Source organism: Ursus americanus, chromosome 23 (genome assembly GCF_024610735.1).
Source record: "Ursus americanus isolate L20-20 chromosome 23, mUrsAme1.1.p, whole genome shotgun sequence".
NCBI classification, from domain to species: Eukaryota; Metazoa; Chordata; class Mammalia; order Carnivora; family Ursidae; genus Ursus; species Ursus americanus.
The window spans coordinates 34,181,854-34,208,999 of NC_142149.1; the positions used below are offsets into that span (position 1 = coordinate 34,181,854).

Genomic DNA, 27,146 nt, shown 5'->3' on the forward strand with positions numbered 1-27,146 from the left:
CTCTGCCTCTGAGCAGTAGGAATTTGAGAAATGTCATTATGAGTCTCTTCGTGTTTCATTTCCTCATATGAATGGTGGGGTCAAATGAGGTCTTTAAGAAAATCTGCCATTGAAATAGCATGAATCGTAAGCACACAGCTAGTGCAGGAAATGAAACTGAATTTTAAATTACTATAAAGAAAATTAGCATTTCGACAAAACCCCACCTTACTTGCAAGAATCAGGACTGGTTTGATCTCGCCTGCACCTGCAGTGATACCGACTTTTTAAAATTTTTCTTTTTACATTCCCATGACTGAACATGCTGTTCTCTCTTTTGTATGGAATGCTATTTTCTGCCTAAACTTCTATTCATCTGTCAAGCTCAAAGGACAAGGAAGCCTTCCCTGAAAGTTTGAGTTGCCTCTTCTTGGTACTTAAGCAGCATTTTATTTAAACCTTAGTTAAAGCCATTACCCTATGATCCTGTAACTTACAGAATTAAAACTTTCCAGCTTATAAACGTTGCTGATTTGTGCATCGGACAAATTTTACACAGAATTTTCTCTGTAGCAGATACTATTCTAAATATGTTAGCAAACCACACCCACTTACTTTATACCCATTTATTTCTACAGTTTGAAAATTCAAGGCAAACTCCAAACTCATCAGGATGATTATTATCAAAAAAACGAAGTGTTGGCAAGATGTAGAGAAGTTGGAGACCGAGTGCGTCACTCGTGGGGATGTAAAAAGGCGCATCTGCCATGGTCAGCAGTAAGGTGTTCCTCAAAAAATTAAAAATAGAATTACCGTGTGATCCAGCAATCCCTCTTAGGGGTATATGTTCAAAAGAATTGAAAAGGATCTTTCACCATGTTCATAGCATTATTCATAATAACTAAAATGTGGAAGCATCCCAAATGTCCATCAGTGGATAAATGGATAAACAAAATGTGATACATCCATACAATGCAATATTATTCATCCTGAATAATAATATTCAAAATAATAAATCAGGAATTATTATTTCTTTAAAAGGAAGGCATTTCTAACACATGCTACAACATCGAACCTTGAGGGCATGCTGAAGTGATACAAGCCAGACATGAAATGGAGGGGAGAGTGTACTCTATATACTGTAAGTATGATTCTACTTACATGACGTATGTGGTCAAACTCAGTAGAATGGTAGTTGTCAGAGCTGGAAGGAGCTGAAAGTGAGGAGTGGTTGCTTCATGGGTACAGTTTCAGTTTTGCAAGATGAAAGGGTTCTGGAGATTGGTTACACAACAGTGGACATAATGCTACTACATTGTACGCTTAAGATGATACATTTTATGAGTTACCACAATTAAAATTTTTAAGACTAACTTTCCAATTGCATAAGCAGTTAAATAAGCCATGATAGAGTATGATGAAGTTTGAAAAAATCTGAGCGATCACTTCCATTCAGTGCCTTGATAAAGCTTAAGTGCAATTTATTTTCTGAATTGGACCGTTGATAGAACATGTCAAACTCGACTTGCATTTAAATTCCTGCTCAGCACAGAGTCAGGCTTTGTCCTTGACTCTTGCTGCTCCTTAAGTAGTTTTTTCTTTCCTGTACCTGCTGTGTCATCAACAGCACACATTCTGGATCTGGTATGCTGGTATCAGAGTAACTAAGTTACACAAGACCAAACAAGAGTCCTTTAAAAACCACCCTTAGGGGTGCCTGGTTGATTCATATGGTGGAGCTTGTGACCCCTAATCTCGGAGCCATGAGTTTGAGCTCCACGTTGGGTAAGAGATGAAAAACAAACAGGGACGCCTGGGTGGTTCAGTCCGTTGAGTATCTGCCTTCGGATCTCAGAGTCCTGAGATTGAGCCCCATGTCAGGCTTCCTGCTCAGCAGGGAGTCTGCCCCTCCCTCTGCCCCCCACCCCACTGTGCGTGAGCTCTCTCTCTCTCAAATAAATAAAATCTTTTAAAGATAAACTCCAGTTTTATCTGAAGGTGAGAATTCCAGGGAGGCAGGGTGCTTACAATGAGAACAAGGACTTAAGAGTCCAGAGGAGCTGCCTTTTACTAGCTGGGAGGACCAAAGCAAATTTCTGACCTTGGCTCCTCATCTTTCAAGTGAAAAGGACACTACCCGTCTCTTGGATTATTATGAAGATTAAATACAATGAATGCAACGCCCGAGTCAGTACTAGGCCCGTTGTAGACATTGTGGAGATGTTAGTTCCTTTCTCCCCGGCTAGAGGATTAGGGAGGAGAAGGAAGAGGAGCCTGAAAACTCCCCTTTTACTAAATACATGATGATGCAGCACGCCTGGCCGGCTGAGTCCATTTGCCAGGATGGCACCTATAAGACTCAGGTGGGACCCAGCACCTAGCAGTTACTCAAGGTTTTGATAGCAAGTAGGGTTGCGCTAAGCTCTTTGGCTTCAGGTCAGGTTTGTGGAGGAAGCATGTTAGGTAGATTGTGTCCTTTTGAAGGTTGGTTCCAGTGAGAGAAAAGTCACTACAGGTAAGGAGGGAGGAGTCTCAGAGGAGAGAGGTTGGGGAAGGGAGTCTATCAAAGCCAATGAACATTTCCAGGAAGCTCACGGTTCACTAGCACAACCCTGGACAGAATGGTAGTGTGGACAGGTTGACTCAAACCTAAGATTGCCCTGGGTCCGCAAAGATCTCTCTGCCCCTGAGGACATCCCATATCTGTTTCTTTTTTTTTTTTTTTTTAAGATTTTATTTCTTTAACAGTGAGAGAGAGCCAGCGAGAGAGGCAACACAAATGGGGAGTGGGAGAGGAAGAAGCAGCCTCCCAGCGGGGCAGGGAGCCCGATGTGGGGCTCGATCCCAGGACTCTGGGATCACACCCTGAGCTGAAGGCTGATGCCCAACGACTGTGCCACCCAAGAGCCCCTCCCATATCTGCTTCTTAATGTCTCCCTGATGGAGGGCTTATCATATCCTAGAGACATCTCTAGTATGGTTTAGGATACAGACTCTGGAGCTGGACCAGAATCCTACATCTGCCATCAACTAGCAAAAAAAGTGCAACCTGACCAGTAGAGTGTGTCCTTGCCTCTGGTCATCTCAAAGCCATAGATACCACCAGGCTCTCTGGCTGCAGACTCCCAGGGGCAACTTGGGAATTTAGGAAACTACTCTCCTGCACCAGGGTGGAGGTTGGGGGGGGGGGGTGTTAAATGAGTTCACACAAACTTTAGGGAAAATCCCAAGAGGAGACGATGAGATCCTTCTTCTAGCCATACTTACCCTCGCACTGAGCAAGAGTGAAGGGAGGGGAGGGAGCCCCATGAGGTGGAATGGGATTGATAAACTAACACCGAGAAACCAATGTTTTGTTTTGTTTTTCTTTCTCAGACAGGTGATATATATTAACTATATTGAAAAATGCTAAAAAGTCTTTTTAAAAAAATACTTGCAACCTTAAGAAATCAAAAATTACATGACAATAAATGAAAATGAAAACACAACAGTCCAAAATTTGGGATGCAACAGAAGTGGTTCTAAAAGGGAGGTTTATAGCAATACAGGGCTACCTCAAGAAGGAAGAAAAATCTCAAACAACCTAGCCTTATACCTAGGAAAAGAACACCAAACAAAACTCAAGCCCTGCAAAAGGAAGGAAATAATAAAGATTAGAGCAGAAATAAATGATACAGAAACTAAAACAAAACAAAAACACAATAGAACAGTGAAACTGGAAGCTGATTCTTTGGAAAGATCAACAAAATGGATAAACCTCTAGCCAGACTCATTAAAAAAGAAGAGAGGGGACCCAAATAAAGTTACTAAGGGAAGAGAAGAGATAACAACCAACACCACAGAAATACAAACAATTGTAACAATATTATGAAAACCTATATGCCAACAGATTGGACAACTTAGAAGAAATGGATAAATTCCTGAAAACATGTAACTTACCATAACTAAAGCAGGAAGAGATAGAAAACTTAAACAGACCAATCACCAGCAATGAAATTGAATCAATAATCAAAAAATAGAAGTCCGGGACCAGATGGCTTCACAGGCGAATCCTACCAAACATTTAAAGAAGAGGTAATACCCCTTCTTCTCAATCTATTCCAAAAACAAGAGGAAGGAAAACTTCCAAATTCATTCTATGAGGCCAGTATCACCCTGATACTAACCAGATAAAGACACCACTAAAAAAGAAAACTACAGGCCAATATCTCTCACGTATGTAGGTGCAAAAATCCTCAACAAAATACAAACGAAATCCAACAATATATTTAAAAAATCCATCACCACGATCAAGTGGGATTTATTCCCGGGATGCAAGGGTGGCTTAATATTTGCAAAACAATCAATATGATACATCACCTCAATAAGAGAAAGGATAAAAACCATATGATTATTTCAATAGATGCAGAAAAAGCATTTGACAAAGTACAGCATCCATTCGTGATTAAAAAAACCCTCTGCAAAGTAGGTCTACAGGGAACATATCTCAATATAACAAAGGCCACTTAATGAAAAACCCATAGCCGACATCATACTCAATGGTGAAAAGCTGAGAGCTTTTCCCTTAAGGTCAGGAATAAGACAAGGGTGTCCACTCTCACCACTGTTATTCAACATAGTACTAGAAGTCCTAGCCACAGCAATCAGACAGCAAAAAGAAATAAAAGGCATCCAAATTGGTAAGGAAGAAGTAAAACTCTATCTGCAGATGACATATTATATATAGAAAACCCTAAAGACTTCACCAAAAAGCTACTGGAATTGATCAATGAATTCAGTAGTCATAGGATACAAAATCAATGTACAAAAATCTGTTGCATTTCTATACACTAATAATGAAGCAGCAGAAAGAGAAATTAAGAAAACAATCCCATTTACAATTGCACCAAAGCCAATAAAATATCTAGGAATAAACTTAACCAAAGAGGTGAAAGACCTGTATTATGAAAACCGTAAAACACTAATGAGAGAAACTGAAGATGACACAAAGAAATGGAGAAACACAAAAATTAATTAATTAAAAAATGGAGAAATACTCCATATTCATGGGTAGGAAGAACAAATATCATTAAAAGTCTATAGTACCCAAGGCAATCTACAGATTTAATGCAATCTCTATCAAAATACAATAGCATTTTTCACAGAGCTAGAACAAACAATCCTAAAATTTGCATGGAACCACAAGAGTCCTCAAATAGTCGAAGCAGTCAGTCAAAACTGGACGTATCACCGTTCCAGATTTCAAGTTAAATTACGAAGTGGTAGCAAACAGTATGGTGCTGGCATAAAAACAGACACGTAGGTCAACGGAATAGAATAGAAAACCCAGACATAAACACAATTACATGGTCAGTTAATCTTCGACAAAGGAGAAATGAATATCCAATGGGAAAAAGACGTCTCTTCAACAAAGGGTGTTGGGAAAACTGGACAGCCACATGCAAAAAGAGTGAAACTGGACCACTTTCTTTCACCATGCACAAAAATAAATTCAAAATGGACTAGGAGCACCTGCCTGGCTCAGTCGATAGAGTGCGCGACTCTTGATCTTGGGGTTGTGAGTTCGAGCCACACGTTGGGTGTAGAGATTAGATAAATAATAAATAAATAAATAAATAAATAAATAAATAAATAAATAAATAAATAAATGTTTTTAAAAACTCAGGAGTCACATGCTTTACCAACTGAGCCAGCCAGGTGCCCCTGATCCTGTATTGTTTTGTTACGGTAGTATATTTTTCTCCTTTTTCATTAAAATTCTACATGGACACAGATGAATGGACCAGAACAGAACGTTCAGAAATAGACACAAATAAATTGGGAATTTTAATGTATCATAAGAGTGACATTTCAAATCAGTGTAGGAAAGATGGATTTTTCCCCCTATATGGTAGCTCCTATAAATACACTCCCACATGTGCAAGGACAACTGTTTAGCCATCTGAAAAAAAATATGTTGGATTCCTGTTATACAACTTATACCAAAATAAATTTCAGATAGACCAAAGATTTAAATGTAAAAATTGAAACCCTAGTGCTAGAAGGAAAGACACAATTTTAAATATTCTCTGAGTGGGGGAAACTTTTCAAAGTCATGAAGAAGCTGTTAAAGGAAGGACTGATAACTACATAAAAATAGAAAATGTCTGCATGCACAAAGGAAAAACCATAAAACCAAAACACAGAAGCATTGGGTGTGGGGTCAGGAGACCTGGAAAGTCAGTATTTCAATTTAGCTATATCAGCTCTAAGTTGCTTCCATTTAAGGTTTTAGGGAAAATATCCATTGTTCCCTAGGGCAGGGGCCCTCCTTGGGGGCTGCCTGGTCTGGCTCTGGCTGAGGCATTTTCCCTGCCGTGAGACTACCGCCTAAGGCCAAGGTGTGACTGGGGGTTCCCACCTGGGCACTCCACCTCCAAATAGCCTTCCCCAACCACCTGCTTCTGGTGTCCCCGCGTCCAGCTTAGAGAGTCATACGTTGGGTAGAGGTATCCTAGCTAAGAAAATACAAACTATTCTAGAACTAACACATTGAGGCTTGTGGGTTACTTGTGGGACACGAGCGTTTGGGCCACGGCAGGTGGAGCATGTGTCTCGGGTGTATAAGAGTGCCCGCCGGGCGCATCGAGTTTGAGTTCTAGTCCCAGTTCTGGCACTGACTTCCTGCCAACCTTGGAGAAGTCAACCTTTCCTCTTGGGCCTCTTTTTTTCCCTCTGAACCAGGAAGTGGTTGGACAAAATGCTCTAGTTAGGTGCATTAGTTCATTCATTCATTCTACAGATGTTTGTTATGTACCTACTACATGCTGGGGGACGGCTGCAATTGCTTGGGGTACAGCAGTGAACAAAACAGATGAAAAGCTCTGCCCTTGTGGAATTTACATGTTAGGTGGGAGGATACCATTAATCAACAAGAAATATAATCATTAACTAAATTATATAGTATTTGAGAGGCCTAAGTGCCTTAGGAAAACAAAAACAGAGTAAGGGATATTCAGGATGTGTGTGGGTATTTATTTATTTTTTTTTAAGATTTTATTTTATTTATGTGACCGAGAGACAGCCAGCGAGAGAGGGAACACAGCAGGGGGAGTGGGAGAGGAAGAAGCAGGCTCCCAGCCGAGGAGCCCGATGTGGGACTCGATCCCAGAACGCCGGGATCACGCCCTGAGCTGAAGGCAGACGCTTAACGACTGCGCTACCCAGGCGCCCGTGTGTGGGTATTTAAAATGAGGGTACAGGGGTACCTGGGTGGCTCAATTGGTTGAGCATCTGCTCTCGTCTCAGGTCATGATCTCACGATCCGGGCATCGAGCCCCACATCGGGCTTCGCGCTCAGCCGGGAGCCGGCTCCTCCCCACCCCCCATGCTCTATCTCTCGTTATCTCTCTCTCTCAAATAAATAAAATCTTCAAAAAAAAAAATGAGGATATATGCTAGGCTACACCAAGAAGGTGACATTTTCTTTAAAAGGTTTTATTTATTTATTTATTTATTTATTTATTTATTTATTTATTTGAGAGCGAGAGAGAGAGAGAGGGCATGCCCACGTGCATGATTGAGGGGGAGGGAGAAGGGTAGAGAGGGGAGGGAGAAGCAGGCTCCCCATTGAGCAGGAAGTCAGCTATGGGGCTCGATCCCAGGACCTGGAAATCATGACCTGAGCCAAAGGTAGACACATTAACCAACTGAGCCACCCAGGTGCCCCAGGAGGTAACATTTGAACAGAGATTTGAAGGCAATAGCCAACTGGATATCTTGGGAAAGAACATTCCAGCCAGACAGAGGAAACAGCCAGTGAAAAGGCCCTGAGGCAGGAGTGTGCTTGACAAGTAGGAGAAAAGCAAGAATGAGGTCAGACAGGTAACAGAATGGACAATGGGAGTAGACCATAGTAGGCCTTGTAGGCCCTTGCAAAATCTTTGGCTTTTAATTTGCATGTGATGAAGAACTGCCGGAGGGTTTTATTTCTTTGTTTTAATATTTTATTTTTATTATTTATCTATTTATTTATTTGAGGGGGGAGGGGCAGAGGGTGAGGGGTAGGAAGAGGGAAAGAATCTCGAGCAGACTCTGTGCTGAGTGCGAAGCCCCACGTAGGGTTCAATCCCACAGCCCTGAGATCATGGCCTAAGCCAAAACCAAGAGTCGGTGCTCAGCCAACTGAGCGACCCAGGCACCCCTTAATATTTTTAGGGCAGTTTTAGGTTCACAGCAAATTTGAACTAAAGATTCAGAGATTTCCCGTACACCAGCATCCCCGCACACGCACAGCCTCCTCATTACCCACACCCCCCGCCAGAGTGTTGCAAGGACACATCGCCACCCAGAGTCCATAGTTTACTAGGGCTCAGGCTTGACGTTGCACATTTTATGGATCTGGACACACGTATAAAGATATATATCCACCATTCTAGTATCACGCTGAGGATTTTCACTGCCCCCAAAATCCTTTGTGCTGTTGGAGGGTTTTGAGTGAAGCAATGTCCTGTGATCTTCTTTTTTGGAATTCTGAGATCCTACTACATTTGAGGAAGGAGTTAAGAGGGCTGCAAAACCAAGACTGTTGCCTATTTTGCCTTCAGGCCGCCCGCTGGCCCACTTGCCACTGGTCTCCACCTCCACACGGCCCTGCCTTGGTTGGAAGAATGAGGCTGTAGAATCCCATTGTTCCTCTAGGTGGTGATGCCGCCTCACACACAGGGACACTTCCCCGTGCTGCTCCCAGACGACCAGCCCTTTCCCTGGCACCTTGTCAGTGAAATCGCTCAGGAGAAAATTGGAGAGGCCCTCCATCGTCAGGGACACCGTCCAGCCCGCTCGCCCTTCTCTGGCAAATCCTCCCTGCTTTGTCAGGACTGTCGGGGCCACTGGAGCGAGGCCGACCCCCAGACCCCTACTCTATCTCGCCGTTTCTGGGAAGCAATGAGTATGAAGAACAAAGAGAGCGCTGCCGTCTTCTTTCCCTCCTTATGCTTCCGTGTACTTGTTCTTCAAGTCTAGATCGATATTCATTTTAACACTTAACCGTTTTGATGATACTCACTCTGGAATATGAATGGAGGGAGGGGGGAGGAGAAAGGGTCACACTCGTATGGTCACCGTATGCTGCTGCCTCAGGCAGCCTTCAGACTCTCCTGTGCTTTTGGAAAATGATTGCACCTGCTTTCCTTCCTGGAGTTGACCACCGTCCACACGGTCTTACTAGCTAGAAACAGGTACCATCTTCACTTCCATCTCCTCCCTCTTTTATCTTTCACACCTGTCCCTAAAAACTGTCCATTGTGTCCTAGGTAATGTCACAAATTCACCCCTCTCCCTTTTCTGCACACCCATCCGCACTGCCTTTGTATATCCCCAGGGCAGCAAATGCGAAAAGTGAAGCAAGTCAAATGGGTGATATAAATGAGGGAAGAAGGCCAGTGTGTGAGGCAAGAGGGAGTGGTGGGGACTGTGGTGAACTGGAAGGAGTATCAGTGAACCGTGAGCCCCTGCTGCTCAGCCCCAGTCTGTGGGGAGCCCCAGCCTGTGGGGAGGCCCCAGCCACGGGGGGCAAGTTGTGAAAAGCCAGAAATCTGTTGCTGTTTGTTGTTTTTAATGTGAAATGTACCAGGTTGATATTGGCAACTGATTTTTTTAGAAAAATGTTTTAAATGATAAGAACACAAAGGGGCAAACAACACACTGGTGGTCCGAATTCAGTGCGAGGCAAGCAGACTTTTGACCACCGGTCTGAACCATCATTCCAGCTATGACTATTGATGTGGTTTCTTCTTTGGTCTCCGGCCTCTCCCGTTTCCCACTTCCACACACTTTGCTCGTGGCCCGCAGAGCTTCTCCCCAGTCGCCAGGTAACACCAGCTCGTTCCACTGCTTGACGACTCCCTTGCCACGGTCCCCCCAGATTACCCAGGAGGCCAAGTGCAGATGATTGAGACAGGCTGCCGGACTTCTCCCTCTCTGACTCCAGGCCCGCTCCCTTCCCCACTACGCCCTCCCAGGCACACATCACTCCTTTCTTACGGGCCAAGGCCTCCCCGCGTACCTCTGTTCAACCCATCGTAATGTCTATCCACGTGTGTCTCCTGCACTAGATGGCAAAGCACGGTCATTAACGCACGTGATCGTGACCACCCCTTATTCATCTGTGCTCATGGGGGGCACCTGCCGCTCAGAAGGTAGCTGGCAAATATTTTTTTTAATAAATTAAAAAATGAATGAATGGGGGCGCCTGGGTGGCACAGCGGTTAAGCGTCTGCCTTCGGCTCAGGGCGTGATCCCAGCGTTATGGGATCGAGCCCCACATCAGGCTCCTCTGCTATGAGCCTGCTTCTTCCTCTCCCACTCCCCCTGCTTGTGTTCCCTCTCTCGCTGGCTGTCTCTATCTCTGTCAAATAAATAAATTAAAAAAAAAATGAATGAATGATGACTGTTAGCCAAGTAAGGTAGAACTGTCTTAAGGATGTTTATTTCCCCACCCCATTTATACGTAACTAAGACCTGAGCATCCTTTTGACAAAGACAGTTTTCTTCTTTCCCCTCATTGGCCCCCAGCCCCCAGGGTGCAGAGCTGTTGGAGACAAGTGCTCTGGGAGCCAGGACAAGCTGGCCCCCCATCCCAGCTGGCTGTTCTTAGGGGCAGGTCTCTGGAGTCTCTGGGGCTTCCTTAATCCTCTTTCTCTTGAGTTTTGTTTTGTGAGGAAGTTTCCTTAGAGAACCTGAAAAGGGAAGGTGACACAGTCCTGATAACATCACAAACAGTAAGAGAATCTCAGCCTGTGACATGTAGGGGAGGGTGGTGGGGACAGAAAGGAAGAACGACAAAATCTTGTCTTGCAACCTCTGTCCCTTCCTCTTTTCTCACAGAAACCCGGTGGCGGAGGAAGACGGTATCACCCCGATTTACAGATGAGGGAGCTCACCCAAGCTCAAAGCCCACCTGCCCAAAGCCCCAGGCAAGTGAGGGGCAGAGTCAGGACTAGACCACATTTCTTGACTCTGAGTCCTCCCCACACCCGTCTCAGATTCCATGCCCCGGTTCCCAGGACTTGGCTGCTGGACCATTTGCAAACCCCCGCTGCCTTCTTTCTACTTGGAAACGGACTTATGAACATGGTGCCAAAGAAACCACGCACGTTACATTTAGTATCACAGATGGACTCAGTGATTGACCGAAGCCCGTTCATGGTGGGTCCACCAGACAGCATGTGTTTTGTCATGTAAGCCAATGTGAGGAACAGGCAAACAAATGTTTAACAGGCCTTCTTCAGGACTTTGGATCGAAAGTCCTATTTATGCACAGAGGAACAACCTTAAAAAATGCCAAAAGGAAGCAACAAGCTTCAAAAGTGGAACATTCTGCAGAACAATGGCCTGATGTCTTCAACACGTCAGGGTGTGCAAAAGGGGACTTTGTCAGGTTCAAAGAGACGGAAGAGACATAACCAGGTGCAATGCATGAGTGGGAAATCGGTGCAAAAAAAGGTCTTTGTCTACTGGGAAAATTTGAATAAAGAGCATTTAATCCAACAAGTAGATGGAATGAAAACGCTGACATGGAATGCTGATCTAGTTAATTGAAAAAAGCAGGTTCCAATCAAAATCCTACATGCAGCGAGGTCTCATTTGGCTAAAATACATGTGTTTATATCTATAAAAAACATTTGGAAAGCGCCAGCAATAGTGAGGACAATGTATGTTTACATTTTCTTATTTTTGCTTATCGGCATTAGCTTATTTTCTATGCTATGCTTATGTTTGTAGGAATAAAACGTTATTTTAAGAATTACATGAAGGCCAACGTTCTTAACCCACCATCCAAGGTTTTTTCCTATTACCCCCCTATCCTGCACTTCCCCAACCTGCCCTTCCATTCACCTCCAGGCCCAGACTGTCTGCTCATCGCCCCTCACCTCTGCACACACCTCTCCTCCCTCTCTTTCCCTCCCTTGCCCCTCTTCCCCTCCTTCTCCTTTTCCCTTTCTTTAAAGTCTGTCCCAGAGTTACCTCCTCCAGGCAGCCTGTCCTACCCTTTGCCCTATGGCCTCGGATGGCTCATTCGTAAAAGGGGGATGATAATAGGCATCTCCTGAGGCTGCTGCACGGGGTAGGGTTAGGTGAAACGGAGAGAGACCAAGCACCTGGTCTGGGGAGAGGCTGGCCCCAAAGCCCAGAGCTCCACTTTCCTTATCTGATCCGTGAACTGCGAGGCCTACGTCATCTTTACGAGGGACTGGCCTTCATCCCATTGTATATCTGCTTCCTCAGTTTAAACTAGAGTCATCAGGGCCATGGGCCCACAGAAAGCCCTGGGCCTCAGGAACTGCCTGACTCATGCCCACTGCCCCTGCCCCGTTTTCACTCCTGCTCTGGAACTCGGGACAGCTGTGACTGGTGGACGAGGCCCTGAGTGCTGCGGGCCTGCCTCAGTCCCAGCCAGCCTGACCCTCCGAGGAACACCTGGGGCCAATTTAGGACCACACTTTGAAATCCAAGGCCACCTTGTTCGCCTTCACTTTCTCTCCCAGTAGCGAAGCAAGAAGAGCTAACTGTGGTCCCAGGAGCCGGATCCAGAAGGGTGAGGGGTAAGTGGCTCCGACATCTCTTTGTACCTCCGTGCCTGGGAGGGGCCTTCATAGGTTCCAACCTTGGCTGGGACCCCTCACTGAAGAGTCTCTGTCCCCTCACCGCACAGCCTCTGTCCAGAGGGCCAAGCAGTGCAGTCACTGCAGAGACCAAGGCTGCTGGGAAGGTCATTCCCAGGCCATCTGACTCGACTTGGCCCTCACTGTGGGAACGAGCCACTCCCTGAGACCGTACCCCACCCAGCACCCGGAGCAGGCATCCTGCCACTGCTTGGACACTTCCGGGGAGTCCCCACTCCTGACTGCTGGCAACGGTCTCTGCTTCTAGTCCTATGGGAAAGTGGCTTCGTTTAAAACCGTTCACAGAAAAGTGCAGGATCCAAAACTCTGCGTATCGTGAGACCTCCGGAGGGAAATCATGCAGAACGCTGAAGGAGACACGCCAAACTCTTAACAGGCATGGCCTTGGGGGATGGGTGGTTTTCCTCTCTCCTGTTTTACACTTATTATACATTTCAAACTTTCTACGATAAGCATACCCGCAGGGGGGGGCGGAGAGAAAAGGAAGTGCAGAAGGGGAAAGAAACAGGGACAGAAAGAGACGTGCCGGGTTAAAGGGAAGATGGGGAGGGGAACCCGTCTGGGGGCTGCTGGGGGGGGGGGGGACGCTGCCCGGCTGCCGTGGCCCCGCCCCCGGGCACGCCCCCACACCTGAGGGCATTACCTTTCCCGACCTGGTCCCGGGCTGTCGGCTCCCCCAGCAGGGAGGCCTCTCCGCCCGGGGCCTGCATCTTGGACAGCCTCTCCTTCACGCCGCTGAGGCTGCCGTGCAGCCCCCAGGCGCTGCAGAGCCTGGGCAGACTGTCCTCCCGGCCGGCCAGCAAGGAGCCCTCCGCGGCGTCCAAGGGGCGGAAGGCCACCTGCAATGGGCCGTAAAGTTGAGGAGAGTGTGGAGAAGAGAGGGCCCCACGTGCCCATAGAGCCCCGGCCCTGCCCTTGCGAGGAAATTACTGCGGTCTGGGCACCTCACCCCCTCACCCAGCAGGAGGCACGGGTCACAGACGGGGAGAGAAAGGACCGTGGGGACACTGGGGCCAGGCCGTGAACGGTCTCCTCTTGGTGGTTCTTTACTTTGATATATGTCCTTCAGCTCCTTTTAGAGTTATATATATTTTATTTAAATTCTACTTAACATAGTGTAATATTGGTTTCAGGAGGATACAGTGATTCATCACTTGCATACAACACGCAGTGCTCCTCGCAAGTGCTCTCCTTAACGCCCATCACCCAACTAGCTCCTCCCCTCCCCCCTCCCCTCCAGCCGGCCTCAGTTGCTAGAGTTCTCTGCAGCTCTATATTAAGAGTTCTCCATAGTTAAGAGTCTCTTGGGTTTGCTTCCCTCTCTTTTTTTCCCCTTTCCCCTAGGTTCATCTGTTTTGTTTCTTAAATTCCACATGAGTGAAATCATATGGTGTTTGTCTTGCTCTTTTTCATTTAGCATAATACACTCTAGCTCCATCCACGTCATTGAAAATGGCGAGATTTCATTCTTTCTGACGACAGATATATACCTCACATCTTCTTTATCCATTCATCAGTCAGTGGACATTCGGGCTCTTTCCATAATTTGGCTGTTGTTGATGGTGCTGCTATAAACATCCGGGGGCACATGCCCCTTCAAATCAGTATTTTTGTTTCCTTTGGGTAAATACCTAGTCATGCAATTGCTGGGTCATAAGGTAGTTCTAGGTTTAACTTTTTGAGGAACCTCCATACTGTTTTCCACAGCAGCTGCACCAGTGTGCATTCCCACCAACTGTACATGACGGTTCCCTTTTCTCTGCATCCTCACCAACACTTGTGTTAATTTTAGCCATTCTGACAGGTGTGAGGTGGGATCTCCTTGCGGTTTTGATTCGTATTTCCCTGGTGATGAGTGATGTTGTGCATCTTTTCGTGTGTCTGTCGGCCTCGAGTTATAGTGTCTTACGCATTTGTTTGTAATAAAACAATGGTGTTTGTTTTAAAGTCCTTGGCAAAATTAAAATTGAGAGTCTAAAAATATCTTTTGAAATTTTCCTGGCCAGTGAAATCCAGGAATCACTAAAATGACAAGAGGAGGATTCACTGAAACGATCTACCCATTCATGTTCCGAGGAAGAAAGAGACCCCAAGGGGGAAGTGTTTTGGTTAAAGCTGCATAGCCAGAGTGGGGTGCCGTAGTTAGAGCAGGGCTTTCCTCGGAGCCAGATTACGTTGGAACCCACCCTTCCCCCCACCTGCTACGTGCTCTGGTCACGTTACTTCACCTCTCTGCATTTGGCATCTCCATTTATACACTGCGGACACTGATTGTAATCACCATGTAGGGTTACTTTTGAAGATTATAGGAGGGAACGTAAAGGGCCTGGCACATAGAAACTGTTACCTATGATTCTTGTTTTCAACTAGTGATTCTCAAAGTGTGCTCTGTGAACCCCTGGGGGCCCCTGAAATATTTTGACCTCGCTGACCCCCTGAAAAGTGGGGTCTACTCAAAGTGCACGAGGAACCAATGGATTCTAATGTAACCCAGTGTGAAAAGGTCATGGATGCAAATTTGAGAAAGCTACATACAATATGATTCTAGCTGTATGACATTCTGGAAAAGGCAAAACCATGGAGACAGTAAAAACATCAGTGGTTCCCAGGAGTTTGGAGAGAAAGGATAGAGGGATGAACTCGTGGAGCACAGGGGTTTTATGACAGCGAAACTATTCTGTAGGAATAGGATACTGTAACGGTCCATACATGTCAGTATGCATTTGTCAAAACCTAAAGGGGGCGCCTGGGCGGCTCAGTCGGTCTGCTCAGGTCATGATCCCAGGGGGTCTTGGGATCCAGCTTCACATCGGGCTCTCTGCTTGGTGGAGAGCTTCTCCCTCTCCTCCCCACTCGTGCTCTCTCACTGTCTCTCTCTCTCAAATAAATAAAATCTTAAAAAAAAAAAAAAACCAAAACCTACAGAATGTACAACACAAAGAGTGGGCCCTGATGTAAAATATGGACATTATTTAGTTAATAATGTGTCATAAACGATGTGTCAGTCCTGGCTCACTGATGGTAATAAATGTGACTCTCTCATGCAAGATGCTAATAACAAGGGAAACAGGAGGGGTCAGTATATGGGAAATCTCTGTGCTTTCTACCCAAATTTTCTGTAAACCGAAAACTAAAAATATACCTATATTTTAAAACATTCATTGATATGGTTTCAGATTGCACATTGTTACTAACCAGCTGCCACTTGCTGGACTTCGGTGCGGTATCCAAGAAGAATATCCACGACTATCTGAAAATGCTAGTAAAATACTCCTCTTTTCTCTAACCATAATCTGCACAGGCTACGTTTTCTTTTTCTTTTCTTTAAGGATTTTATTTATTTGTCAGAGAGAGAGCGCACACAAGCAGAGGGAGAAGCAGGCTTCCTGCTGAGCAAGGAGCCTGATGCAGGACTTGATCCCAGGACTGTGGCATCGTGACTTGAGCCCAAGGCAGGCGCCTACCCGACTGAGGCACCCGGGCTGGGTTTTCTTCGTGTACTTCAACCAAATCACACAGCAGAAGAGGCTGCAGAAGCGGCTGTTTTCTATTAAAGCCAGACACTACAGAGATTTGCGAAAATGTCAAACAATGCTACTCTTCTCACCAACATTTTTTGTTTTGGAAAATATAGATTTTTCTTGTAAAAATTGTTTATGTTAAAATGTAATGGGCTCCTTGTTTTTATTTTTAAATGGATTAGTGAGTACATATTTTGAATTGTTTCTGTAGTTTTAATTTCTAATAGGGCAAATCTCAATAGCCATAACCTACATAAACGAATGCTCCGGGGGCTTCTCCATAGCTTTCTAAGAGGGGGAACATGACTTGAGTCCACAAGGTTGGACAGTCACTGTTTTTGAACACAGCCAGGCCAGGCTCTGTGGACAGTCCTTGGGGCCCTCCCCAGGCTGCCTGTGCCTCTCTGCCCGGCCTCCACCCCCCCCCACAGCTCCCCAAGAATGTCCCTGCACTGTCAACACCGGGGTGTGGGTGTGGAGTGTGAGGAAGTACCGAGCACTTGAAGCTGAGCCTCTGCCCTCTTCAGCCCCACTTTGCCCCCGGTCGGGGTAAAGGGAGGGGGTAGCGGGGCCTTGCTGAGGCAGTGAGCATGCGAACAAGTGGAGGGATGCTGGCGGTATCAGAGGGCCCCGCGGCCCCAGGCCACCCCCCACAATCCGAGAACACACCAGCCAACCCGTAGCTGGGCCCGGGAGGAGCTTCCCCGAGCGCCTCACCAGGAACTGGGCTGTCTGGTTGCTCTTGGTGCACTCGTAGAGCCCGCGGAGCTGTCTCGCCTCCAACTCTGAGAAGAGAGAAACGAACCGCCAGAGCATCCTGCGGGGGGGGGGGGGGGGGCAAGGCTGAGGGAGGCCGAGCGCAGCCCCTCTCCCTTCGGCATCCGTCGTGTGTCCAGCACCCACCCAGGGCAAAGTGGACCGCAGGCGGCCTCCTTGGATCTGGCCGGGGATGTGGAGAGGTGGAGAGCTGCTAAACCTTGCATTCCCCCCACCCCCGGTGATGGACACCCACACCACACAGCAGTTGTTCATTCAGAGGTCGTTCTCCACAGAGTCGGGAGGGTCCTTTGTCCCGTGTGCAAGCTGCCCTGAACCAGTGCTGCCCTGAATACCTAGAGGACCCTGTTCTCTCCACCCCTTCTTCACCATGCTCCCTCCAGGAGCCTCACTCTTTCACATAAAGATGAAGGACTCCGGGATCCTGACTGAGGTGTGTCCTTGAATGAGGGGGGCCCAGGAGTGGGTATAGTGGGAAGGGCAAGGAGGCTGCCCTACTTCCTCCAGTGCTTGATTTCCCAGGTTCGGCAGTAGTGCTGCAGAAAGGTGTTGATGTGGTCCCCTAGGACCACCAGGCTCTGCTTCATGTACTTGAGCTTCTTCTTCTGGGGAAGGTCCCCGGGCAGGTGCAACCTTCGCAGGAACTTCTTCAGTGGCCTTAGATATTCTTTACACTGAGGAGGTAACAGGTGAAGTGAGGGACCAGAGGAGAAAAGAAGAGGTAGAAATGGGTAGCCCCAAGTAACCAGCAGCCCTTTATGGGCCAGGAAGCGTTAAGTGGGCGTTAAGGAGCGTTAAGGAGGTTCTCATCAAGGTCTTATCCCACTTCCTTCCCAAGAGCATGACAAATGGAACAGTAAGCTCTGGGTCTGAGGCCTGCCAATTTCTGACCCAGGTCTCCTGGCCTGTAGGAGGACAGGGTCCCTTACTCACAATTTTGAAGGTGTCCTGGCCCAGGCCCTTGGCGTGGCGTACGAGTGAGTCTGCAGGGGGGGTGGTGCCAGAGCTCTTCTCTAAGCAGGGTACGTCTGTCGCCTGGGAGGAGTCAGAGGGCAGCGGTCAGCTGGGGGGCTTAGGCGAGTGCTCCTGAGGGGGGCAGTGCGAGGCAACCAGTTCCAAATTCCAGCCAAAGCCCTTCTCCATTTTCCCGGGGACCTCTCCCTTGGCCCAGCCCTGAGGCAAGTAAGCTCTTAGCAAAGAAACCCATCCCGGAAGATCCCTGCTTAGAAAGCCTAGAATGCCCTACCCATTTCTTTTATAATCATTACAGCACAGTATTGTGGCTAATTTTGCAAAGCACTTATAAACATCAACTCATTTTATTCTCCCACAAATTCTGTGAGGTGAGCTATCACTACCCCTGGTTACAGACGAGAACACTTGGAGGCACCAAGAGCTTTAAGGAACTCCTGCTCCTGGAACGAGCGGGGAGTCATTTACTCATTCATTCAGCAAACATGTATGGAGCGCCTAAGTCCCAGGCCCGCCGCTCACCGGCAGCATCAAGCCCCGATAGTGGGCACTTAGAAAAGCATGTGACAGTGATGGTAATGAGCAGGAGCTTTCTGACAGCAAACACGGGGCCAAAACTGAAAATTAATGATGACAATGTGACTGTGAAAGAATACCTGAAGTCCGAGCACAGGATCAGAGTGATACGGTGGGACCTGCACCTGACTTTGCAAAGCCTCTCAGGCAGGTGAGCATTAACCCTGCCTGGGTCAAGGGGGAGGAGGGAGCTCCAGGCCCAGACCGCTCTGAAGGCGGAGACCAGGGAAAGGGAGGAAGGTAAAGGGAGACAGCATGGAACTTAGGCCCCTCCAGGCCCCAGAGCGGGGGGACTTCGGCGGACCATCTCCATAAACACAGCACTCACACCACACAAGCCCGCACGCACTCCCACACACGGGCACTGTGTCTCCATAACCAGCAATCATCTTGCCAGGAATGTATGTCCTTATCCAGCCGTTTGAATGAATTCACCTTCTCTTGTTCTTCCGGTCCCCTGCTAGCTCATGTACATCACCATTTTTCCTTCTTCTGTTCTTCCCTGAATTTCATGTTCTCTGCTTAGCCCCTCAGGACCCCCTTCTTCCCTCCCTCAGCTCCCTAGCCCCATTTCACCTTCTTTAGTGGCTTGTCCCCTTCAGCCCCTTGCCCATCTGAGGCCTCCATCTCAACAGGTGCACTGGCGGCCTCCAGAGTGGCCCTCCTTATGTCCCCTCTGCTACGACCTACTGCTTCTGTGACCTGAGTGTCTCAGGGAGTGGGCAGGTTGGCTCCAGAACTCGGAGCAAAACCATGGCAACCGCCAACACAGAGCCTAGCTCCCCTCCCCCTCCCATGCCCTCGTTCTTGGGGGTGGCCACCAGCCGCCTCCTTCACCTGGGAACCGCACTCGGGAAGGGAGCAAGATGTGCCAGGTAGACCCAGGGCTTTGTCAGAGCTCCGCGCTGGCCAGGGGGACTGGCACCCCTTCTCCCAGGAGAATGGTCAGATGCCGGTGATTGTGACCCCTGGTAAGGCCTTTGAAGTGATTTTCCTGCGTGTGTATCATTGATGACTCCTCCGTTACACGGTGGGCTCCCCGAGATGAGGGCCATGGTTTATAACGTTTCTTTCTGGTTTGGGGACAAAGATCTAGAGGGTTCCGGAGAGAATGGAATACAGTAAGCCTCTACTGAGACGATCTTTATTCCTCTGTAGCCTCCGGGAAGTTAGTAAGCTAACTGCGTTTGGTTGGGCGTTGGTTGGGCGTTGGTTGAGTGGTGGTGGTGTTTCCAGGGAGGGTGCAAAAAATACAAGCTACCATGTATTATTTCAACTGAGCCTCACAAGAGTCCTCCGAGGCGGGCACCCGCAGTGACCCCATTTCACAGAAGAGGAGCCGAGAGGCCTAGAGGTCCGGTGACTTGCCTTAGGTCTGCGGCCACTAGGGGGCGCGGGGCTGTCGGTCGGATCCGGACCGCTCTAGCCTTTCCCACCGACGCCGCCCTCCGGGGATCCGAGGCCGCGAGAGGCATTGCTGCCGCCGCCGGCGTTTCCCTGGCCCTCTCAGCCCGAAGGCGCTCGGAGGCGCGGAGTCCCAGCCGCGACCTCGCCGCTAACGCGGCCCCCGCGCCCGCTGGCAACCTCCATCCGCGCACGGCGGGGTTCGGCGCTTATGGGACCGTTGCGGCCTCCGCTTACACACCCCGTATCTTCTTCCCGGGGACGCTGGGCTCGACGTCCTGGCCCTTGCCCTCGTGTCCTCCAAGCCCGGGATCCCGGCCCCCCCAACCCCCCAGTCCGTACTTCCCACTTCCTCCCCTGCCTTCGCCAGCACCAGGTCCCTCCGACCGCAGTGGCCAGGAGCCGGGCTGGGATCCCCACCCCGCCCCGCGAAGTCCTCCCAGGCCTCCCTCTCGCCATCTGGCGGCGGTACCTGCACATGACAGGGACCCTGTGGCTCGGGACATGCCTAGGGGAATGTGGCTCTTCAAACTGAAAAGCCTGTTGTGTCTGAGCATTAATCCAGGACTATTTTGCGGCTATTAAGAAGGAAATTGTATTGGCAAGAACAAGGGAAAAGGGGCTCTCTTATACACTTCTGGGAACAATGCAGAATGCTAAATGTACATTCCCTTTGGCCCACAAATTCTACTACTAGGAGCTGGTCCTAAGGAAAGGTAAGTACTGTCAACAGTGGTGACAATTTGGAAACAATTGAAGTGTCATCAGTAGGAAAGGGTAAATAAACTGTGGAACACCAGTACTTTAAAATATTACTCTATTAAATAGTAAATAAAATTAATTTTAAAAATACTTTACTGAAATACTAATTATTAAAGCATTATACCTACATAATACCAATTAAAAATTTCAAAAATTATTACTTTATATTTAATAACATGGAAAACAAGAACTAAAACAGCATATTCGGTATGATTCCATTTTCGAAAGTATGTATTTAAGTCTTGAAGGATACACTTCAAAATATAAAGGGTGATTTTTCACTTTTTTTAGCATATTGTCTGCGTTTCTAAAAATAATGAATATGCTTTACATTTATAGTTAGAAAAAAGGAGAGCTGAGTCTGTTTTTTAAAAGTTACTGATAAGGAATAAATAACATCATTAAAAATGTTATATAATGCTGGGGCACCTGGGTGGCTCAGTCGTTAAGTGTCTGCCTTCAGCTCAGGGCGTGATCCCAGCGTTCTGGGATGGAGCCCCACATCAGGCTCCTCCACTGGGAAGCCTGCTTCTTCCTCTCCCACTCCCCCTGCTTGTGTTCCCTCTCTCGCTGGCCGTCTCTCTCTCTGTCAAATAAATAAATAAAAATCTTTCTTAAAAATTTTATATAATGCTAAGTTTAAAAACACAGCACAAAAGAGTATTACATTATAACTCAGATAAGTTGACATGAATATGGACCAAGACTGGAAGAAAACAGCAGGAAAAAGAAACAAGGGATTGAATATAGATATAGATAAAATATCTATTCCTCCCTCTGCCCCAAAAATTTACAATTCAGAAGGGGGAAGTAAGTCAGAACCTTAAAGTTTATCTTTCCCTGCCTGCTCCTTCATCCCACTCCACTTCTCTTTTTCCCTCTCAGAGCCTCCCAACAAGTCCTAGACTCTGGATGCCTGCCCTGTTCCCATAATGGTTTTCATTATCAACCATAGGGAGTAGCCTGAAGAGACTATCGAGCCTGCCGGCAGCTAGGAATATGACTCAACACTCAACATTAAAACAAAAATCCATTGCCTTTGGGAGACATTCTTCAAAATTCAATTGGTTAGCACAAAATGACACTATAGGGCAGGTCAGCTCATTGAACTGAGTCATTCCTACAATATTTAATTTTTTTTAAGATTTTATTTATTTATTTGACAGAGATAGAGACAGCCAGCGAGAGAGGGAACACAAGCAGGGGGAGTGGGAGAGGAAGAAGCAGGCTCATAGCGGAGGAGCCTGATGTGGGGCTCGATCCCAGAACGCCGGGATCACGCCCTGAGCCGAAGGCAGACGCTTAACCGCTGTGCCACCCAGGCGCCCCTCCAATATTTAATTTTAAAATCTCTATGTGCCACATACTTCAGGCAGGTGGGGTGGGGAAGGTGAAGGTGAGGTTGTTAATTTGTTCACCCTCCACTCCCTGCAGGCTGGCATAGCCTTGATGGTATGGGCTGGTTTCATAATCATCATGTCTCACCCCTACCCTCTCGTGACAAAAATCTTGTTGTATGCCCTAAATTCAGGGGACAGGGAAAATGACTCTTGGCATCTACTGTCTACACTTCCTCTCATAGACTTGAAGATCTTTCCATCTTTCTCCCTGGGTGAAACAGTGACTCAGAGACGACTTATTCCCCTAAAGAATTCTCTCTCTATCCTTTTCTTTAATAAGAAACCCAAGGGTATCTTAGCATTCCCAAAAGAAACCCCCTGATCTTGTTCTGAATTATCCAATTATCCAATTAGAATTGTATCAAGTCTCCAAGAAAAGGAGGGCCATTAAAATTCCCACCATAGCTGGAGTGCTGGGTCTGGAGGAAATGTGACAGATTCCAGTTCAGGGCCGAGGCATCCCTAATCCAAGGCCATGAGGGACTTTATCACTACCTAAGGCAGAGTCTCTTGACATGGGGTCCTCTGATAGGCCTGAGGGAGTCAACAAACCCTTTGAAACTCTTAACTAGCAAGTTAAGGGCTCGTTGCCTTCATCAGGTAGTCAGGTCTGTAGCCCTAAAGAAGTTAAGAACCAACGATCTAAAAGGTCTAACCTAAGGGTGTAGACCTTCTTCTCAGCGGTGGTTTTTCAGATGGGTCTTTAAATCTGAGCTCATGGAAGCCCGCAAATGGAGGTCGCGTGAGAAATGCCAAAAACGCAGTTAACCTGGAGAGAAACAGGATAAAGGAAGAAGGCAAGGGGGTTTCCAGTCTAACCGTATTCCAGACCTGACCCAAAAAACCAGTGACTAAGGAGAAGGCCAGTGAGATCCTTGACCATGTCCAGTAAGGCTGACGTACCGCACCCCCTGCCAGCCGCCTGCGCCCATCCCTCGCCAGCAGGAAGGCAGCTCCCCCTGCACAAATCCGAGGGTGAGAGCCTGTCCGGACGGAGCCCACAGGCATGACACCTTTCCCTCTCACCCTGGCTGGACACAGGCACGTCTCTGCATGCTGATCACGAGCGTCTGTTCAGCTCCTCTCCTCTCCAAAATATTTGGTACTTTTTTCTTCACTCCTATCTGCTATTTACTGTAGTTTTCCATTTCTGGAGCCCTGGTTTAATTTCACTTTGTTTTTTTTTTTTTTTTTTGTAGCAATGTTTTAATTTGGGCTTTATGTGCTCTAAAAATATCTTGTCAGGATATCAAAATAACACCACAGAATGGCAAACTTATAACTTCAGAGCATGTTTCTAAACAATGTAATGATATGCAAGCTTCTGAGATGGTGTTAAATTGCTGGGCCTAATGATTTCCACTTGCCTCTCTCTGGAAAGTGTTCTTTCCTAAGATGGGAGGCAGGGAGATGTGCAGGAGATAATTGTATGGTCAACAAATATTGGAGCTGGGAAGGATTTTGGAGAGAAAAAAATGCCACCCCTACATCTGCTACAAGCCCTGCAAGTTGTCCCCGAAGGACTTACTCTCACCGTCTCTCCTTCAGGGCACCCCCTGCCTTTGGCCAAGATTTGGTGGTACTGGGGGGCTAAAATCAGGTTTTCCAGATGGAGAAAAATTCCAATGAGAAAAATCACCTCACCTCAGACTTTCAGAACCAGAATTTCCCAGGAGGGCCTGGGAATCAATAGTTTGATAGGTCTCAGGCACTTATCATCAGGCACATTTGGAAGATGCTGTGTGGCGAGGTGAATCCCAAATTGGCCCTTGTTTAGATCGAATTGGGTAAATTATGGACTCTCCAGTGTTGTGCCAGAGCTGGCTCTAACAGGCTCATGAGAGCAGATTATTAAATTTTTAGGAATTTTGCCAGCTGTTTGTTAAACACAGACATTACTAAATGATATTAAAGGAGGGACCCAAATATTCACAGCAGCATTATTCATAGCAGCCAAAAGGTGGAAACAACGCAAATGTCCATCAACAGACGAGCGGATAAACAAAATGTGGTCTATCCATACAATAGAATTTTATTCAGCCATAGAAAGGAATGAAATTTTTATATGTGCTGCAACATGGGGACAATCCTTGCAAACATCACGCTGAATGAAATCAGCCAGACAGCAAAGAACAAATATCATAGGATTCCACTTCTAGTAAATATCTGGAACAGGAAAATTCATAGAGATAGAAGTAGAATAGAAGTTACCAGCATCTGGGAGGAAGGAAGGATAATTACAGAGTTTCTGTTTGGGATGATACAAAAGCTCTAGAAATAGACAGCGGTGATGGCGGTACAATATTGTGAGTATACGTAATGCCACTCACCTGTACATTTAAAAAAGGTTAAAATGGTAAATGTACTGTTATGTCTATCTTGCCACAATAAGAAAGTAATTCTGTAAAAATAAAATTAAATATCAACTTACAATTAAAGAAATTATATTGAAGACAAAGCAAGAGTCCACGGTCAGCCCTCCCTGGTTGGTTATTTTTCTACACTTACCAGGTACCTGTGCCCTCGCCATTATTTATGTCTGCCGTGTTGGTGACGTAGAAACACGCTATCTACGTGCGCGGCCGAGCGTTTCTTGCCAACTGCACGTGCAGTGATGCTACCTCGGCCGCTGGATGTTGGCCGTAGAGGGAGTATTTACACGACAGAAGTCAAAACCACTACAAATCAGGGTCCTCGTCTCCCCACCAAACTGTTCGTGAAGCATTTGCCAGCACACTGCTCTTTCCAAACCATAATTTCCTCAACGGCAAAAAGGAAATAACAAAGCTTATCACACAGTTTCTCTGAGGATGAAGATAGTTCGTTGTGTGAGTTGATAGAGGTTGACTAAACTGACTGTGGTGATCATTTCAATATATATGTATGTGTGTCAAATCATTATGTTGTACACCTTAAATTAATACAATGTTATATGTCAATTAAGCATTAAAAAATTTTTAAAAGATTTTTCAGGTGAAAGGGCCCATCAGTGCACCTGCCACATAGGACATGGTTGGCTAGCTTTCGCCTCTCACTGGAGACCATGCGCTCCTCGAGGGCAGAATCCCGCTCAAATTAGCTTTCTATCCTCCAAATCTCTACTGTAGGGGCTCAAGAAATGTTTGTTGAATTGAATATATGAACGAATGGATGGCTGTTCCCGAGACAAATGTTATTATCTTAACAGCGAGCACCAGAATTACTTTTAGGAAAGGAAACAACTTTACCAGCTGGGGGCACAAGGTGAGATCTGAGGTCAAGGCAGGAGCCCTATCACGAAAAAGAGAGAGTTAAGCTGCTTTAAAAGAGAAAATGAGAGGGGCACCTGGGTGGCTCAGTCCTTAAGCACCTGCCTTCGGCTCAGGGCCTGATCACAGGGTCCTGGGATTGAGCCCCACATCGGGTTCCCTGCTCTGCTGGGAGCCTGTTTCTTCCTCTCCCACTCCCCCTGCTTGTGTTCTCTCTCTCACTGACTGTCTCTCTCTCTCTCTCTGTCAAATAAATAAATAAAATCTTTTTAAAAAAAGAGAGAAAATGAGAATTTGGCCTTTGAGTTTTTTTTTTTTTTTTTTTTTGATCTAGAAAAGGATGTCAGAAGGGAGAGGAAGAGAGAGGGGAATTACAGAGATAGAAGCCCTCAAAGCAGATGACGTGAGGCTGGGTCACCGTGGGATGAGGTGGAGGCTGGGTAGGCTGAGTGCGACACTTCCAGTAAGGCATGCCTGGGGAGGGGTGACCCATGGATGAATATGGGTTGTATTCGTTTGCTGTAAGGTATGAGATGAAACATTTCATTAGAACCCTCCATGTCAGGAAGCCTGGATGGCTCAGTTGGTTAAGCATCTGCCTTCGACTCAGGTCATGATCCCAGGATCCTGGGATCAAGCCCCACATTGGGTTCCTTGCTCAGCGGGGAGCCTGCTTCTCCCTCTGCCTGCAACTCCCCTTGCTTGTGCTCTCTCTCTCTTTCTCTGACAAATAAATAAAGTCTTAAAAAACAAAACAAAACCCTCTGTGTCTACCCTACTCAACAGCTTTGGATTTGTGTCTGTTTTAGAATGAGATGAAGAAAAAAGAAGCTCGGCTATTATCCTATATTGGGCCCAGGCTGCCAGCGAGAGATAAGAAGCAGCAACAAGCTATGGTACAGAGCAAAAAAAAATGTGCCAGAGGCAAGAAGGGCGATCAGAAGGGACCACCATGATGACATAAATTCCTGGGAATTTGTGGAGAAACCTGGAGAAGCACTTTAGACTTCCATGGTTTATAGGTTTCAGAGCTGAATCAATTTTCTCTAGATTTTAAAGAGCTGGGAGATCTTAGCTGCCAATGGATTGCATTCAATTATTTGGAATTTGTATAGCTATGTAATGTTCCATTGCTCAATCAGTGAGCAGTAATAAAATACACTGGCTTATTCCTATAGCTCAAAGACTATATTCTTTGTCTTTTTTTTGGACTCCTGCTAGAATTAGGAATGTTCTGGGTAAATCCATAAAACCTAAGGCCATTATAATGTCAAGTTACCCTACCTACTCTCTTACAAAATGTTTTTTGATGTCCAACAAAATCTAAGCTATCTAAAGAACAGAGTAGGAAAACAGAATGGTAGTGGCTTTACAGTGGAGAAGCCTGCTAGACACTGCATTAACCTACTGATGAAGGTTAACGTTACCAGTGATGTCATGTGGGTAACATGTACTCCCAGATATGATGTGTTAATGAGAAGAGGACTTCATCTCTGCAGTATTTTTTTTTTTTAAGATTTTTATTTTAAGGGGCGCCTGGGTGGCTCAGTCGTTAAGTGTCTGCCTTCGGCTCAGGGCATGATCCCAGAGTCCTGGGATTGAGCCCCGCATCAGGGCTCCCTGCTGGGAGCCTGCTTCTTCCTCTCCCACTCCCCCAGCTTGTGTTTCCTCTCTCTCTGTCAAATAAATAAATAAAATCTTTTTAAAAAAATACTTTAGGGGCACCTGGGTGGTGCAGTCGTTGAGCGTCTGCCTTCGGCTCAGGGCATGATCCCGGCATTCTGTGATGGAGTCTCACATCGGGCTCCTCCGCTGGGAGCCTGCTTCTTCCTCTCCCACTCC

General features: G+C 46.7%; 1 protein-coding gene across 1 annotated transcript; it reads right to left on the minus strand.

The window, feature by feature from the left end:
- Nucleotides 1–10,438: 10,438 nt before the first annotated feature.
- On the minus strand, nucleotides 10,439–19,129 carry CHCT1 (CHD1 helical C-terminal domain containing 1). The gene is made up of 6 exons (XM_045773563.2): nucleotides 19,067–19,129; nucleotides 17,876–17,977; nucleotides 17,441–17,616; nucleotides 16,883–16,982; nucleotides 13,288–13,483; nucleotides 10,439–10,697 (listed from the first exon to the last, which is right to left on the minus strand). Exons 1-6 carry the CDS (start codon nucleotides 19,115–19,117, stop codon nucleotides 10,612–10,614), a joined length of 711 nt encoding a protein of 236 aa, XP_045629519.1. The 5' UTR covers nucleotides 19,118–19,129; the 3' UTR covers nucleotides 10,439–10,611.
- Between the last annotated feature and the right edge of the window lie 8,017 nt (nucleotides 19,130–27,146).

Coding starts and splice junctions, on each gene's coding strand:
- CHCT1 (XM_045773563.2), bottom strand. CDS start 19,117: ATGGAGGCCTCAGATGGGCAAGGGGCTGAAGGGGACAAGCCACTAAAG. Junction 17,978..19,066: donor GGGACAAGCCACTAAAGAAG/GTGAAATGGGGC, acceptor GACTCCTCCCAG/GCGACAGACGTACCCTGCTT. Junction 13,484..16,882: donor ACCAGACAGCCCAGTTCCTG/GTGAGGCGCTCG, acceptor GGCCCATTGCAG/GTGGCCTTCCGCCCCTTGGA.